We start from the raw sequence: 14,353 nt of genomic DNA on the forward strand, positions 1-14,353 counted from the left end.
GATGGTATTCTGAGTTGTCAGTGATTTTCTCAGTGTTGAAAGCCCTGTGTATGTGTACAGGTGCTTTGCTGAACTGAGTCCACCAGTAGTACAGATGCTGTCAGGGTTGGTGTCTACTCTCTTGTTCCATTTTTAAGCCTGTACATTTGAGACCTTGTTTTTATTCAGCTTGGGTAGCTGTCTACCAACATCTTTTAAAATCAACCTTGATTTAGCTTCCTCTGTAATCCTCCAATACCTCTGGGACAACCTTTACACTGTTTTTGCAGCCAGTTGATTGTTCTCTCTCACTTCTAAATTTCCATGGGATATTTGCAATATCCCACTCTAATACCTACTAATCCATTAAAAATACCCATGAGATAGATTAGGTAATCCACTGTGCCTCACAGATTGTGCTCCTTAGCTCTCTGCTTTCCCTAGAATAGTCACAGAATGAGTGCTACATCTGCATTGGGAAAGCATTGTTCCTCCAAAAGGATCCCTCAGCACTGGCTCACAAGCATGCACAGCTTGCTTGAGAAAATGCTCTGTATCTATTCAGATCTACAGGGACAGATTCACTTGACAACATGCTGGAAATGTGGCTGCCATTATCAAGGTTAACCTGTGTGTTTGCAAAGAGCATCACAGGATAGCAGCACTTGAGCGGTCAGTTCTGCCTGCTCTGCAAGTGCTGTGTCTCTTGGCTCCTTGATGAAGAATTGGCCTCATTGCTTGCTTGGACGAAAGCTCGTCTCTTATTGAAGCCCTTGATTTGTTCAGTGCTTGGATATTCCAAAAGTCTGCTCAAGAGCTATGCTACGGTCGTACCTTCCCTGAGACGTACCATCAAATGTGTGCTGTCCTCAATATCACCATTTTGGTGAGATCTTGCTTTAACTTTTCATTTCTCTTGGGAAGCCCCTAGTATTCCCCCTTCTTGAATGAATAGTGCAAATTCAGTCATCTGACTGGATGAGGTGAAAAGCCAGGCTGCCAGGGGAGCAGAATGATACAGGCTGGAAATCCTCATTAGCCTCCTTGCGCAGGGTGACACTGTCTGGTCTGATGTGGATGGATGGAAAGCCTAGCAAGGTTAGGCACAATCTTGTTCTGGGCGCAAGCTCAGCGGCTTAAAAAGTGCCAAGAACTCCCGAAAGAAGTATGGCAAAATGCAGGAAACCTGTTAGGCAGAAGAAACTGTTTTCTGCAGACCTACTTGGAAACTAGCTGCAATATCCATGAGAATTAGTGGTGGTAGATAACCCTCCTGCCCCTGAAGAACAATGAATCCATGGGGAAGTAGAGGCATTGACAGCCACAGATATTCTGGAGACCAGGCCCCTGTCTTTCAGCTCCAAAATACCATGCTTGCTTCCCGTGGAGGAGATTCCTCAGCAGCAGCAAGTCCCTCATACTCCCTGTTCCCCCACAGACAAGAAGGCAATGTCATATTTGCTGACTTGCCATGACACCATCTCCTTCTGGTCATGTATAACAGTGGCCAAAAACATAATGCCATGGTATGCTTTGCTCTTTTAAATCCAGCGGATGTCATGAAGTGACCTGCTAAGAGTAGGGGAAGAGCTTTGATATCAGCCTCTGACTGTGTTTGATGTTCCTGGCTGTTGTGCTGAGCCTGACAAGCTTAGTGTGTAGCATTGGCTGTGGGTGGGGGAGAGGTCACAGAATCACAGAATCACAGAATCATCTAGGTTGGAAGGGACCTTGAAGATCATCTAGTCCAACCGTTAACCCAGCACTGACAGATCCCAACTACACCAGATCCCTCAGCGCTATGTCAGCCCACCTCTTGGACACCTCCAGGGATGGGGACTCCACCACCTCCCTGGGCAGCCCATTCCAAAGCCCAACAACCCCTTCTGTAAAGAAATACTTCCTAATATCTAGTCTAAACCTTCTCTGGCACAACTTGAGGCCATTCCCTCTTGTCCTATCACTTATTACTTGATTAAAGAGGCTCATCCCCAGCTCTCTGCAACCTCCTTTCAGGTAGTTGTAGAGGGCGATGAGGTCATGAAAATAAGAGTGAAAAAACAAGTGGAAAAAGGGTTGGAGAGTGTTTGATGGGTATTTAAACCTAGATTTTGTTGGAGAAGTTTAAGTAGGTTCTTAAGAGACCCTGCTGAACTTGGCACTTCTAGATGCCACTGCAAATCAGAGATGCTGGATGAAAGTGGTTCCCAAAACATTTCTGCTTTCATGATACCTGGTCAACTTTTCTCGCTCCTCAAGCCATGTTAACACTTACTGAGTTTGTGCTGTACCTAAGCTTAAAAAAAGGAGAGGAACAGGAAAATTATGCTGTACCTAAGCTTAAAAAAAGGAAAGGAACAGGAAAATTAATGTTGGGAAACTACTTTGTGATTTGGTTTGTGTGGCCTGCTGGGATGGCATCATTTAGATCTTCTCAGTGTTGAGATCTGTGAGCACAGCTATTATGCAGATAGCAATTTGTGAACTCCTCTTACAATCCTCCTCTACAGTGAAATCCCAGGAGCATTTCCATTCCCCCTGTCCTGGGGTGTAGCTATAGAGTCTTCCACAACGAATTTGAGTGTCCTGACAGTACACTGGCCTCTATGTTATCTTTGGGGTGGGTTTAAAAAACTATAGCCCAGGACTAATTAGTCCATCAGCTGAAAACTATTCAAGAGAAAATGATTCTGTTTTGGGAGGGTCAGAGTTGGATTTCTTAAGATGGTTGCATCCAGGCAGCAGCTCCTCAGCTAGTGACAAGCCTCATGCTAAATGTGCCACCCTGTGCACCTCTGATTACCTGGAAGCTCCTAATTAACCATGTCTGTCAGCCCTTGTATAACCAACTCATCGCTGCACGTAGCAGTGACGTGGGTCGTGGTTTTAAGCTGTAAACATAAAGCCAGGGTGCCCTGAGGTTCAGTGCTGTGAACAAAGCGGAGGCAGCAGCTTGGGCAAACCATTTTCTGCAGAAAGAGCAAGTAGATACTGAACAGTTCTCTCTTGTTCAGGAAAGCGGGGATAAGAATGAAGGAAAAAGTCCTGGGAGTGAAATTACAGTCTGTGTGCTGGTCACGCCTTTGGCAAACCTGAGAATATCCTAACTGCTGCTCCTGTTTGGTGTGGGGGTCATTGAAAAGTGAGGGACTGCAGTCCTGTAGCTACATATATCAGCAGACCTCGCCCTCTTCATGCCCACCTGTATCACACTGCATTTGCAGAAACAGTTCTGCCAGCCAGTGCAGGGCAACCTTGGCTGGGACTTGCTGTTTCTGGGCTCTAGTGCCACTGCTGTCCTCCAGCTTCTGGAGAGCTGGGGGTGAGGAGCAGGGTTATGCATGGGCAGAATCTTATGCCTGTGGGTATTTACCCTTGCAGTGTAAGGCACAGACCTGCTGTATATGTAGGTTTAGCGGTTGAAGCCTCTAATTTTCTCTGGTTGACTTTGTTTACTCAGCAGAAGACCTTAAAGCAACTTTCCTGCTGCTGCAGGGATATCAGAGTCTGGTGATGCCACAGGCAGGATGCAAACAGGGAACACGGGGGCTCATGCACAGAGCTGTCTTGAATAATCTTTATCTCTAGGTCTTGAATATCTTTTATCTTAAATAATCTCTGTACTTCCTCTTCCTGCATGTGTGGTGCACTCTAATGGCAAGAGCTAGGCTGCCCCTTTAACATCTCTAACCTCCCACACAAAGTAGCAGCTCCCAGGATGGGTTCAGTGGGTTTGGAGATGCTTCTGTGGTTTTATGAGGATGCTGTACATGGGAGGTTGCTTTTTCTTTTCTCTGTACTGGTGACATGTCATCTTTGCTTCAGTGGCTGGTTTCTGGATACCATGCTTTAAAATAGAGATGTAGACAAACTGGCAAAAGGCCAGAGAAGAGGAGCACTAATTGTCAGAGCTTTAGAAAACATGACCTCTGAGGAGAGGTTGAAGAAATGAGGTGCATTCAATTTAGGCAAGCCAGTGTTGGTGGGGGAGGGAGAGGGATGTCATGGTTTCTCAGTACATAAAAGCTGTTGTTAAGGAAAGATGACTGATTTATTCTTTCGCTATCATTGGGGGGAAATGATGAGACAAAACTACACTTACACTGCAGAGAAGGTTTAGTTTGGATATTTAGGGCTAAGTGCAGTGAAATGCAGGAAGAGATTGTCCAGGGGAGCTGTGGAATTTCAGACACTGGTGGTTTAAAGAAACCCTGGTCTGCTTCTATGAAAGGTATGGGCTGTGCAACCTCCCAAGATCCCCGTTAGTGCCTTGTTACTGTATTTTAGGCTAAAGGGTAGATTTGAGGCTGATGCATGTCCCTTAGCAACCGCAAGCCTTGGCTCTGCCAGCATTGCCAAGCTCACATGGTCAGAAACGCCTGAACCAGACTCCTCAGAGCATTGGCTGTAGTTCATAAAAATGGTGTGGCTACAGTGGATGATAAAGTAATCTTTGTTTATCTGCCCACTGTTTCTGAGTCTTTTTGGCTGAGTCTGTATTGCAGTTGAAGATCTGATGGCAGAGAAGCCCAAGCTTGCTCTAGTCTAACTTTCTTGGCTAGGAGTGAAGAGAGGGCAGCTTGAACCTTAGTACAGGGCAGTTGCCCAAGTAAGTATGCACTGCCTGGAGACCTATTACACTGAATTTTGTGCTATTTTCTTTGCTGCTCTCTGCAGCTGAGGTACCAGGCTGAGATCTGGGAGAGAAGTCCTGATGCAGGCTGCCGTCACCTCTGGCTGTTGGTGCAGGCAGACCCAGGCTTGGGAACACACCCTTTCCTCTGCAGTCGTGCCACAGGAATTAGTTATGTACCAACATGACTGTAGGTTCTGGGGCTTTTAAGCATTATAAAATAAAATGTGAAAGTAATAACTGGTTGCTGGGAAAATATTGCAGATTAGCACAACTTGTTCTCTACCTTGACTGTTTTTATATTTGACAAGTATCACTTGCAGAAAAAGGACAGGTTTTATTATAACTCTTTTGTCTGCTTCCCTTCCAACTTCCCGAGCACATTTTTCACAGGCATCAAACTACTTTCAGGACAAAATGTTGGTGATTTCTCCAGTGGTGATGAGAAACGGGGACGTGTGAGGGTGCCGTTCCCTGGTGAAAGTGGCAGAATTTCTCACACTCCCTCACTCGTGATCTTGCCTACAAATCTTTTCTAGGCGCAAGCTTTTTCTTTAAGGGGAGAAGGTCTAGTTTTTTGTACCCATTGGCAAGGCACAGAAAGAAGCATGGACCTTTAATATCAGGTTTCTTCTTTTGCCTTGTCTCAGATCCACAAATGCAGTTCTGCCTTTTTGGACAAATTTACAGATGACGTTATCCCATATTTTAAATACCCTACTTTTGTATCCCTCTTGCCTGAAGCTATTAACATTGGCAGAATTGATGTCCTTTGTTTATTTTGTGTACTACTTACAGCCTGAATGTTGGACACCAGCCGGTCTAGTTTTTTGCTGGGCTGCAGTAAGAGATAGGGCATGCTTTTTCTGTTGGCTGTGTACATGCTCTTGCATCTCTGTCCTGAGGAGACTGTGAGCCAATTTTCACAACAGCGATGGAGAAGATGAAATGGCTTCCTTGTGATTGAGCTAAGAGTAGGTCTAATAAAGACAGGACTTTGCACACCTTCGTCTTTGGAGTGTTTATATGGCAATCACACGCTCTGCCTGTGGGTTGATGGGCACACACCCCAGGGGCTGCAAGCGGGCAGCGGACCCTCCCACTTGCTGTGTTAGATGGGGTGTAGAGGCCTTGGCAGTGCCCAGAGCAGCCAAGAGGAACATTGCTGACTGTGCGTGGGAGCTGGACGCAGCTGAGCCCAGGCTGATGGGGAGCAGCGTGGCTGATCTCCACTCTAGAGTTCATCTTGGATCTGGGAGTCGGGAGGTCTGGATCTTGTCCATGGCTCTGACACTGAGTCACTGCATGACCTCAGGCGCTCAGATACCATGGTGATGAACACAGCACAAATGTCTAGACAGATAGATTAGATTGAATAGACTCTGTATTTGACAAATATTTGTACATCACCACAGTCAGTGCTCCCCTGTTATAACTACCCAGCCTACTGGTTTCAGTGGGTCTCCTACACAGCAGAGGAGGGAAGAACTGCTTTTTGCACTGAGGAAGAGGGGACACATAACCACAGTGACACAAGTACCGGTGGTGACAGACGGGACGTAACGCCAGCCGTAGGGCAACTCTTAGAGGGAACAACAGTGCACGGCAGAAAGGATCAGGAGTCAGGAGCTGGCTTCTCCCCAGCTCTGCTGCAGCCTTGCGCACAGCCCCATCTTTCCTTCTGTAACCAATTAGTCTGTGAGATCCTCAGGGCAGCGGTGACTTCCCCCCCCCCCGCTATATCCCAAGGCCCTGATTTCAGAAAAAAAGACAAACTACCAAAGTGAGGCTTTCTTAAAAGCTTTCCTGCTTTTGCCTCTGGTGCAAGGGAGGATGCAGGAGAATTGGCTCTCCCTAGCGTGACTCTTGGTTATTTTCCCACCTGGTTCTCTCATGAAAGATGAGCATAGAAGTACAGCAAAGACGTGGCTAGGAGTGTGCCCATGTGGGGATTTTCAGAGGCTCTGGAAGGTCTCCTGAGCTTCTGGCACCCCTGCCCGTGAGCCAGGAGTGCTGGAGAAGAGCACTGCCTCTTTAAGGAGATTTGCATAGCAGGGCCTAATTACAGTTGTTGATTCTGATGTTTTCAGTGTTGTTCATATTCCATTAAAGGATAATGCTGCTTAATTTGCAGCAGAGGGTCTCGGTTAACAGTACACCCAATCACAAGGCAGCCCTAATGACACTACTTCCCTACTTCTGGTAACACATAATTAAAAAATCACTTCATTTCCAGTTGTGTGGTTCTCCCCTCTCCCCCAATCTCCTAATTACTTTCTAAGCCATTTCATTATTATCTGTAAATATTTCAGCACTTAGATCTACTAATGAGTCCATGGAAGAGTTAATACCTTGAGTGGCATAACTGCTTGCCATTCCCTTTCTAGTACTGCATTGCAAGGAATCATTTTCCACCTTGTATGTGTGAGAAGAGGGGCTTTGCTTTTGGTGGGATTGTGTTTGTGCTCTGGCTTTGGGGTTGTGGGGATGACAGGAGAAGGGTAGCACTCAGAAATCCCATGTCAAGCTACAGGAGATTTTTTTCTGGTTTTGGTAGTGGATGTGTTTCTCTCTGCAAATTGTTTTATGTGGCTTAAATCCCATTGAAAGGGCTGTCCTGCTGTCTGATGGTGGGAGCTGCTAGCCAGAGTGGCTTAGGTAGAACTGGGTCTGAGACTGGACCTGTCTGGGATGCCCACACATCTGGAATAATTGGCTGAAACTGGCTCTACAGGTTTGTGGGAAGTGGTAGCACAGCTCTTGCTGCACTTGGGCAAGAGAGGGCAATAGGTCAGGCTGTGACTGCCCTTGTGTGGTGCCTCTTCACAAGCTCGTCTTGCATGCTGCAGTCAGTGGCACCTACTGCGGTGTGAGGGTAGCTTGGTCATTGGGTAAGGGAATATCTGAATTTCCCAGCAGACCTGTGCACAGATGTCTACCACAGCTCCGTGGCTGCAGGCAAGAGGATGTGAGGTGACATGTGACCTGATGCCCATGGTAAAATGGGGAATCTGTTCTCTAATCCAAGCACTGCTCTGGTCTGAAAAGCTACTATACAAATGTTGCTTTCTCTCGTCATAGACCTGGTTCCTGTACCTGTCTGGTATCTTGGGTATTCAAATTCACTTGGGGTTTTCAGCTGAGCACTCAGAGCTGACAGAGTGATGGAGGAGTGAGCTGGAGTAGCTTTCCTGCCTGTTTGTTGCATGGGCTTGATTGCTATGTTCTTTGTATGGTCAATCAGTAACACCTTATGCAAGCCCACTGGGAGCCTACTGATGGTCTCTGAAGGCATTATTTGGAATAACCAGAAATAATTGTATAACTAGGGGGTAATTAACTTCTAGGAATTAAAGAATCAAGCTTAGGCTGCACTACTCCTAGGGGTGAGTCTGTAAGGCTGGGAGTTAGAGAAATCTACTCTTCTCTAACCATTTGAGCACATGTGACTTGGAAATCCTTGATACTTGGGGAATGTGAGGCTGCTTCAAATCACATCCGTGCATTTCTAGGCAATTCTTTAATAGCAGATAAGGGAGGAGGTCTTGAATGTGGTCCTCACCCAGTCCATTTTTGTTTCAGGTAACCCTGTCACAGTGGGAATGAGCATCCATATCTCCAGCATTGACCAGATCTCTGAAGTCAACATGGTAAGTTTGGAAAGAAAAAAAAAAAAAAGCCTATAAACTGTTCTTCCATTTTCTGGTTGAGATGTGCTTCCAAGACAATAGCTCCTTGGAGCCACCTGAGATCCCAGGGTACACTTCTGAAAAGCAGGGTAGGCACACCCCTGCTTCCTTCACCTCCTACTACAGATGTTCCCTGCAGCTGGGAAGTTGTTGAGAAATGACATTTGTCTGGTACTGAAGAAGTATTTTTTTCTGCTGCTTCGGACAGAGAATTTTGAGGGGTGATGGGAACTCTAATTCAAGACAGAATTCTTCCTCACTAAAGCATAAGGAATTCAAGGATAATTTCTTCATGTGATGAAAAAGAAAACCAAACACTTGACTGGGCAATAGGAAATGAGGTTTTTTTTCCAAATTTCCTTCTCAGCATACTGGTTTCAGTCTGAGCCTTGCTCCTTCCACCTGCTGAGTGGCCTGTGTCACTGGGACTGACTGTCCATTGTCCCCACAACCTCACCCCAACCCCAGGCTGAAACAACCCTGAACTCACTGAAACAACACTTGCAAGTCAGGTGTGGCATGTGGGACCTCTGCAGTACACGCCTACCCGTGCTGATGGTACTTGTGATGTGGTTGGACATGCTGAAAGGCTGTAGTTCACTTCCTAATGCGGGGTAAATTCTAGTAGGGTTAGTGACGTCCATACTGGCACACTGAAGTATCCCTGGTGTTATCTGTGAATATGTGGATGGGAGGATCTCTGCTGACATCTCTGGAGCTAGTGGCATCTTATCCAGAGTAGATTCTCATCCCTTATACTTCTGTGCTGGTTGCACAGACACCTCTATCAGTCATTAATGCTTATGCCTGAGAAGAGTAGGTGCAAACTGTATTTTTCAGTTGATACAAAGGCAGTGGTGGTTTTACAGTCAGTGGCTTTTCATGTTTGCTGGTGGTAATTTGGCATTTCTTTGGATATCTGTACTGGAAAGGGAGGCATCTAATGGTTACCTGGTTTTGGTTGGCATTGATAGACTGGAACTTTTCATACCATTGAGAAGAAAAAATTTATCTGCTCACATAGCAATTGTTTGGGGTGAAATTTGTTGATTATATTGGTCATGGTTTGAGTACACATCCAGGCCTGTGCTATCTGTCTCTCAGAAGCCCTTAGCACCCAGCAGAGGACATGGATTGAGCTCATCATTGTCTAACCTTGCGTTCCTCCCTCCTTCCCAGAGGCTTTTCCTCTAAACTTCTCTCCTTTCCAAGAGGCTGCGTGGAGTGGAAGGCTAGTGGGGACTTCCTGGCAGCTGTTGTCTTGTTCCTCAGTTCCTGACCCATGCAGGAGAATCCTAGGCCAGTTTAGAACTCTTGCTGTTCAAATCAATTAAAACCTTTGTCTCCCAATGCTCCTGTCCTATTTATCTGTTTCTAGACTCTCCTGCCCTGTTTCTCTGGCCCACCAGCTATTCTGCTGTTGCATGGCAGGGAGGAGGGGAGACAAGACAATCTGATTAGCTGTTTTGGTTTCCAAACCGCTTGAAAATCCTGAATGCATATGTTGATATGACCCAGGGTGAAGGGCCAACCACGAACCTTCAGTTTCTCATATGGAACACTTTCTTTTGCAGACTCTCTGCTACCATCCCATCATTACCGGAATTATCTGCACGACATGTTACACCTCAGTCTAGTAACAGTGACACTGGACAGTGTGCAGTTGGAAATTCATTGCATTGGGTAGCTGTGCTTGAGGTTAGGCTCAACTTAGAAGAGCCAGATGGCTTAACCTAGTTCCATCTATCTCGCCTGTCAGGGCAGAGCTCAACTTTGAGTTATCTCCTCCCCCGGTCTCAACTTGGACCTGAATTTTCCTATGTGGTGAACCAGCTGTCACCCTCCTTGCTAGAGCCAGCATGAACAATTGAGGTCTGGACCTGTAGCTTAAGACCCCAGCTTGCACAAACATAACTGGGAATGAGGGATTTGGTTCCCAGCTTACCTGTAACAACTGTCCTGATCTTCCTCTGCAGACCTAAGACAGCTGAGCACTGCAGGGGCAGGTTCAGGATGAACCTCCTGCTGGAGATGTGTCCATGGACTATAAAAGCTGATCAAGTGCTTTGTCGTACACCTGTTCTGAGCAGCTGTGGCCAGGCATGTCATGTCCTAGGCTAGTAGCCATTCTCTTAGCAACACTTTTCAGCCCTTGCCATGTGAATGCAATGCTCTCCCCTCTCCAGCGAACACCCGCTTCCCTCTGCCGCAGGATGGCTGGGCCAAATGTGTGTGCTTGGGGCTGGGAGAAACAGCAACAATAAAACAATAATACCTCTGTGGGGTGCATGGGAGAGCAGGTTTTGGACCTTCCTCCACACGCTGCTCTGGATCTTGCAGAATTTGGGCAGCACTACTGATGAACGTCGAGTGTTTTGATGGTTGTGACATGGCTGTAAACACGCTGGGCAGCAGCACTGTCCATGCCATACTCCCGCTGATACTATGAAGACATGTCACTTCTGGGCTTTTGATTATCCCTCCTGGCTATCTGTTTGACTTGGCAAGCATAATCTCCTGCCCAACCTTCCTACATATATTGGGGGATGGAGAATGGGGGACAAACTGGCTATATGTGAGAACCTACTCAAGATCAAGATCTATAAGCACCGTGCTGAGGTAGCTTCAAAAAGGAGTAAAAAATCAGAATCATCTTAAAGAACAAACATTTAGGGAGCAGAAGATTTCTCATGTGCTATAAGTTTCCAGGCTGAAGGGATTTTATGTGCATCATTCTTCTGTGTGACAGATGCCCTGGGGAAAGGGCTGTGTCTTACCCCTGCTCTGGACATGGATACTGGCAAGAAAAACAAGGCATTTTTTGGCATCATGTGTGATTGGGAAAGGGACTGTGCAACGAATAAATTAAAGGCACACAAGTGAAGCTGGGTTGTCATGGCAACCAAATAGCTTCTATTGTTCCACAAGGAGTGTTATTACTTACTGCCCCTTGTAGGATAATTAATTAATCCTCAGACATCCTTTCAGGAACAATGGACCTGATGCTGGTGCTGGGCAGGCTGAGGAGAGCCCCCAGTTCTCCCATGCCTTTGCCTGGACCTCTTGGTGTCTGCTGGCTGTGTGATGGCAGGGAACAAGTGCTGTCAGTGACTAGCCATTGCATGATTCGAAAAGTTGTTTTCCCCAGGAGTTCAGCTGGATGTGGTGCTGTGGAGAAATACAGCTCCACCCATGACCTAAGGAGCACTCCTAGCCTTCACTCCTATGGGAACTGTATTCCCACAATGATGATACGGTGACATTTCAGTCCTGGAGGATTCAGGGCTCTCTGCAAAGGCAACACAGTTGTGTCTTCATGCTGGAAGTTCCCAGATGCTCTGACATACAGAATGTTTTGCAGCTGCCTGTACATGCTATGTGTTTCCTGGTGCCTTGCTATACAAAGTCGACGCATCTCCATCTCCTTGAGGGCCATGGCCAAATACTGTGCCATGGTACAGCTCAGAGGATGGACTCGTGCCAGGATGCAGGACATTCATAGGTACAGTGCTGGCTTTGTAATGATGTCCCAATGATGAGGGACCAAAATTACAGTCCTTATTTAAAAAAAAATGGCACTTTCTCGTTCATCACAGCTGCTGCCTGTGTGTGGTCAGCCGTATTTTCTAGCTCACTTGCTAGAGTAATGCTTTATTACTGTGTACTCCTCTTAGCCCTGCTAAGCAACGCTGAGCTGCAGCCTCTGTTCTTGTCAGTGATTAGAAGGATTATTTGCTGAGCCAAGATCAGTGACATCAATTGAAATGCCTGGGAAAAGATGCCAGGGGCCAGGCCAAATAGGTATTGGGGAGGGCAAATCTGATTGGCAGACCCTCTGGGAAGTGCTGATCCATGAAGATGAAAGGCCTAGTTGGAGTCTTTTCATATCCTGTACGAATTCGCAACTTGGGGATTTAAAGGCAGGCTGAAAGGAGGAACGTCTTCATAATGATGTTCAGTAGCTCAGATGATCTGCCAAGAATGGAAGGATGGGATCTCCTAGTTCTCCTTAAAGGAAATGGGCTGGATAAGTTTCTGGTAAGTGCCATTTTGCTACAGGTGGTTCAATTGCAGTAAGCATGGAAAAACCTGCAGGTGTTTATAGATGCTTGTTGGTGTATAGCAGTACTTGGACAGTGCTATGTTCAGACCTCTTAGTATGGTACCCAAGTTACTGAGGAGTCTAGCAGTACTTCTGACCCAGGAGAATGAAGAGTACTGGCAGCGTGGAGCTCCAGTCACCTGCAGCTGAAGCAGCATGCAGGGTTCTGTCCTTGTCGTATGTGGCCTGAATGCTGCCAAAAGTCACTGTCAGCTTAATGCTGTGGTTCAACCAACCTGCCTTGGATCCAGTTCTGGTGGTATTCAGTACCAATGGCTTCCAAAGGAGCTGGAAGTCTTCCTCCATTCCTGCATGTCCTTTCAACAGACAGCTGAGGACTGGCCTGTTCAGGGCATATTGTACTTGCTGCATGGTGGGACTAGAGGCTAATACTCCCAGCTGTAGCCTTCTCTCTCTCTAGGTAATCTTTGGGGACATATTTTTCTAGTACCAGACAGTTCAGACTCCCTTCAAGCATTAATGAACTATTCCAATAAGGAAAACAACCAGAAGTTTTTTATACCTTTGAAATAGGAGATGGTTACCCTTCATAACGCTTCAATTTTCCTGCCCTATGATCTGTGAAGTCCTAAACCTGCTCCCTCCTGCGTATCTGCACACCATAGACAGCTCAAAGCATCCAGCCGTTATAGCTGTGATTTCTTTGTGGCTCCTATAATTTATTCATCCCAAGATGCTCTCCTACATCTGCAATAACATTGTTTCAGTTTGTTATAGCACTAGCTTTAAAGTTTTATAAACCTGGTGACATGTTGAAAAGTTACAAGAGGATTGTTGTAGAGGGCTAGTGTAAGAAGCAAGGCTTCCAAATGCGGGAATGTATGTGTTAAAGGAAGGATGCCTGTGGGATTGGCAAAATACCTTTTGCTGGGGGACAGTCTGCAGTGCGGATAGGTTAGAGGTTGGTGCGGGATGCTTGGCAAAGCTGACCGTGATGCTTCACTTCATTGCCTCCTGCTCCCTCCTCCCTGTATCACCTGTTGCCACGCTGCTCTCTTGTCAGAGTGCGTGCACTCGCACTGGCACACTGCACTGGATCTCTTGGGCGTTATGGAAGCAAGCATCGTGTCTGTTATTTCCCAGCTTCCTAAGGCTTGCTTGAAAAACAAGCTGTCTGGTTTGGCAAGAAGTTTTCGCTGTTCAAGAGGGATGTAAAGCATGTCCCAAGAAAGTGATGAGCTGCAAGGGTTTTAAGATGTTTTTTTAACCCAAAAGAAAGTGGATCAGGTTGTGTGTAAGGGTGTTCTTGACCAGGGCAGTTCATTCTTCAACCTGTTACACCATCATCAACGGGGCATGGCTCTTCTCACTGTGGCAAATTTTCCATCTATTAGGCATGTTGGAAATAGCCTTTAGTGGAATCTGTCCTGATCAGGCTTTGCAGTTCTTTTTTCACTGGAATATGGACATGCACTGACTAGCTGAATCTCAATTTCAGTGTAACCCATGCACAGTAATATATGTGCTTGACTCTGCTGTATGCTGTAGTTGATGAAAGAAGGCGGTGTGGATGGCTAGGCTCCATACAAGAGGCTTTCTTTGGTACAGAACACAGCAGCCTCTAAGGTGGTACATTCTCCTGGTCAGAGCTCTTCACCTTTGGGCCCTTTCAGGAAAGGGAAAGGCAGGAAAATGTATATCCATGTGGGATCACTGATCTGGATGCATGATGTCCAATCCATTCTTGAACTGCTCTGACAGCCAAATTGTGTATGCAAACCCCTGGTTTCCTTGGGGCTGATGCAGCTTTGGCAGTAGCCTCTGAGGACCCTCAGCAGACCCTCTGTACGCCTGCAATAATGGACAGAAACAACTTTGCTGCAATATCCTCCTGAAAAGGATTTCCCATTGGTGTAGATGTCTTGAGCTTTAAAACTTAAGATTTTTAAGAAGAGATTTCTACTATTATACTGTACCTTACACTACCAT

General features: G+C 46.3%; 1 protein-coding gene across 2 annotated transcripts in view; it reads left to right on the forward strand.

Moving 5' to 3' along the window:
* LOC141927720 (gamma-aminobutyric acid receptor subunit beta-4) overlaps positions 1-14,353 on the forward strand; it is a 77,215-nt gene that overhangs the window by 20,697 nt on the left and 42,165 nt on the right. For both annotated transcript variants that reach the window (XM_074834970.1, XM_074834971.1), the window contains exon 3: positions 8,195-8,262. In XM_074834970.1, the coding sequence (XP_074691071.1) occupies positions 8,195-8,262 (68 nt within the window). The remainder of the gene's footprint in view (positions 1-8,194; positions 8,263-14,353) is intronic.

Source organism: Strix aluco, chromosome 10 (assembly GCF_031877795.1).
Source record: "Strix aluco isolate bStrAlu1 chromosome 10, bStrAlu1.hap1, whole genome shotgun sequence".
Lineage (NCBI taxonomy): Eukaryota > Metazoa > Chordata > Aves > Strigiformes > Strigidae > Strix > Strix aluco.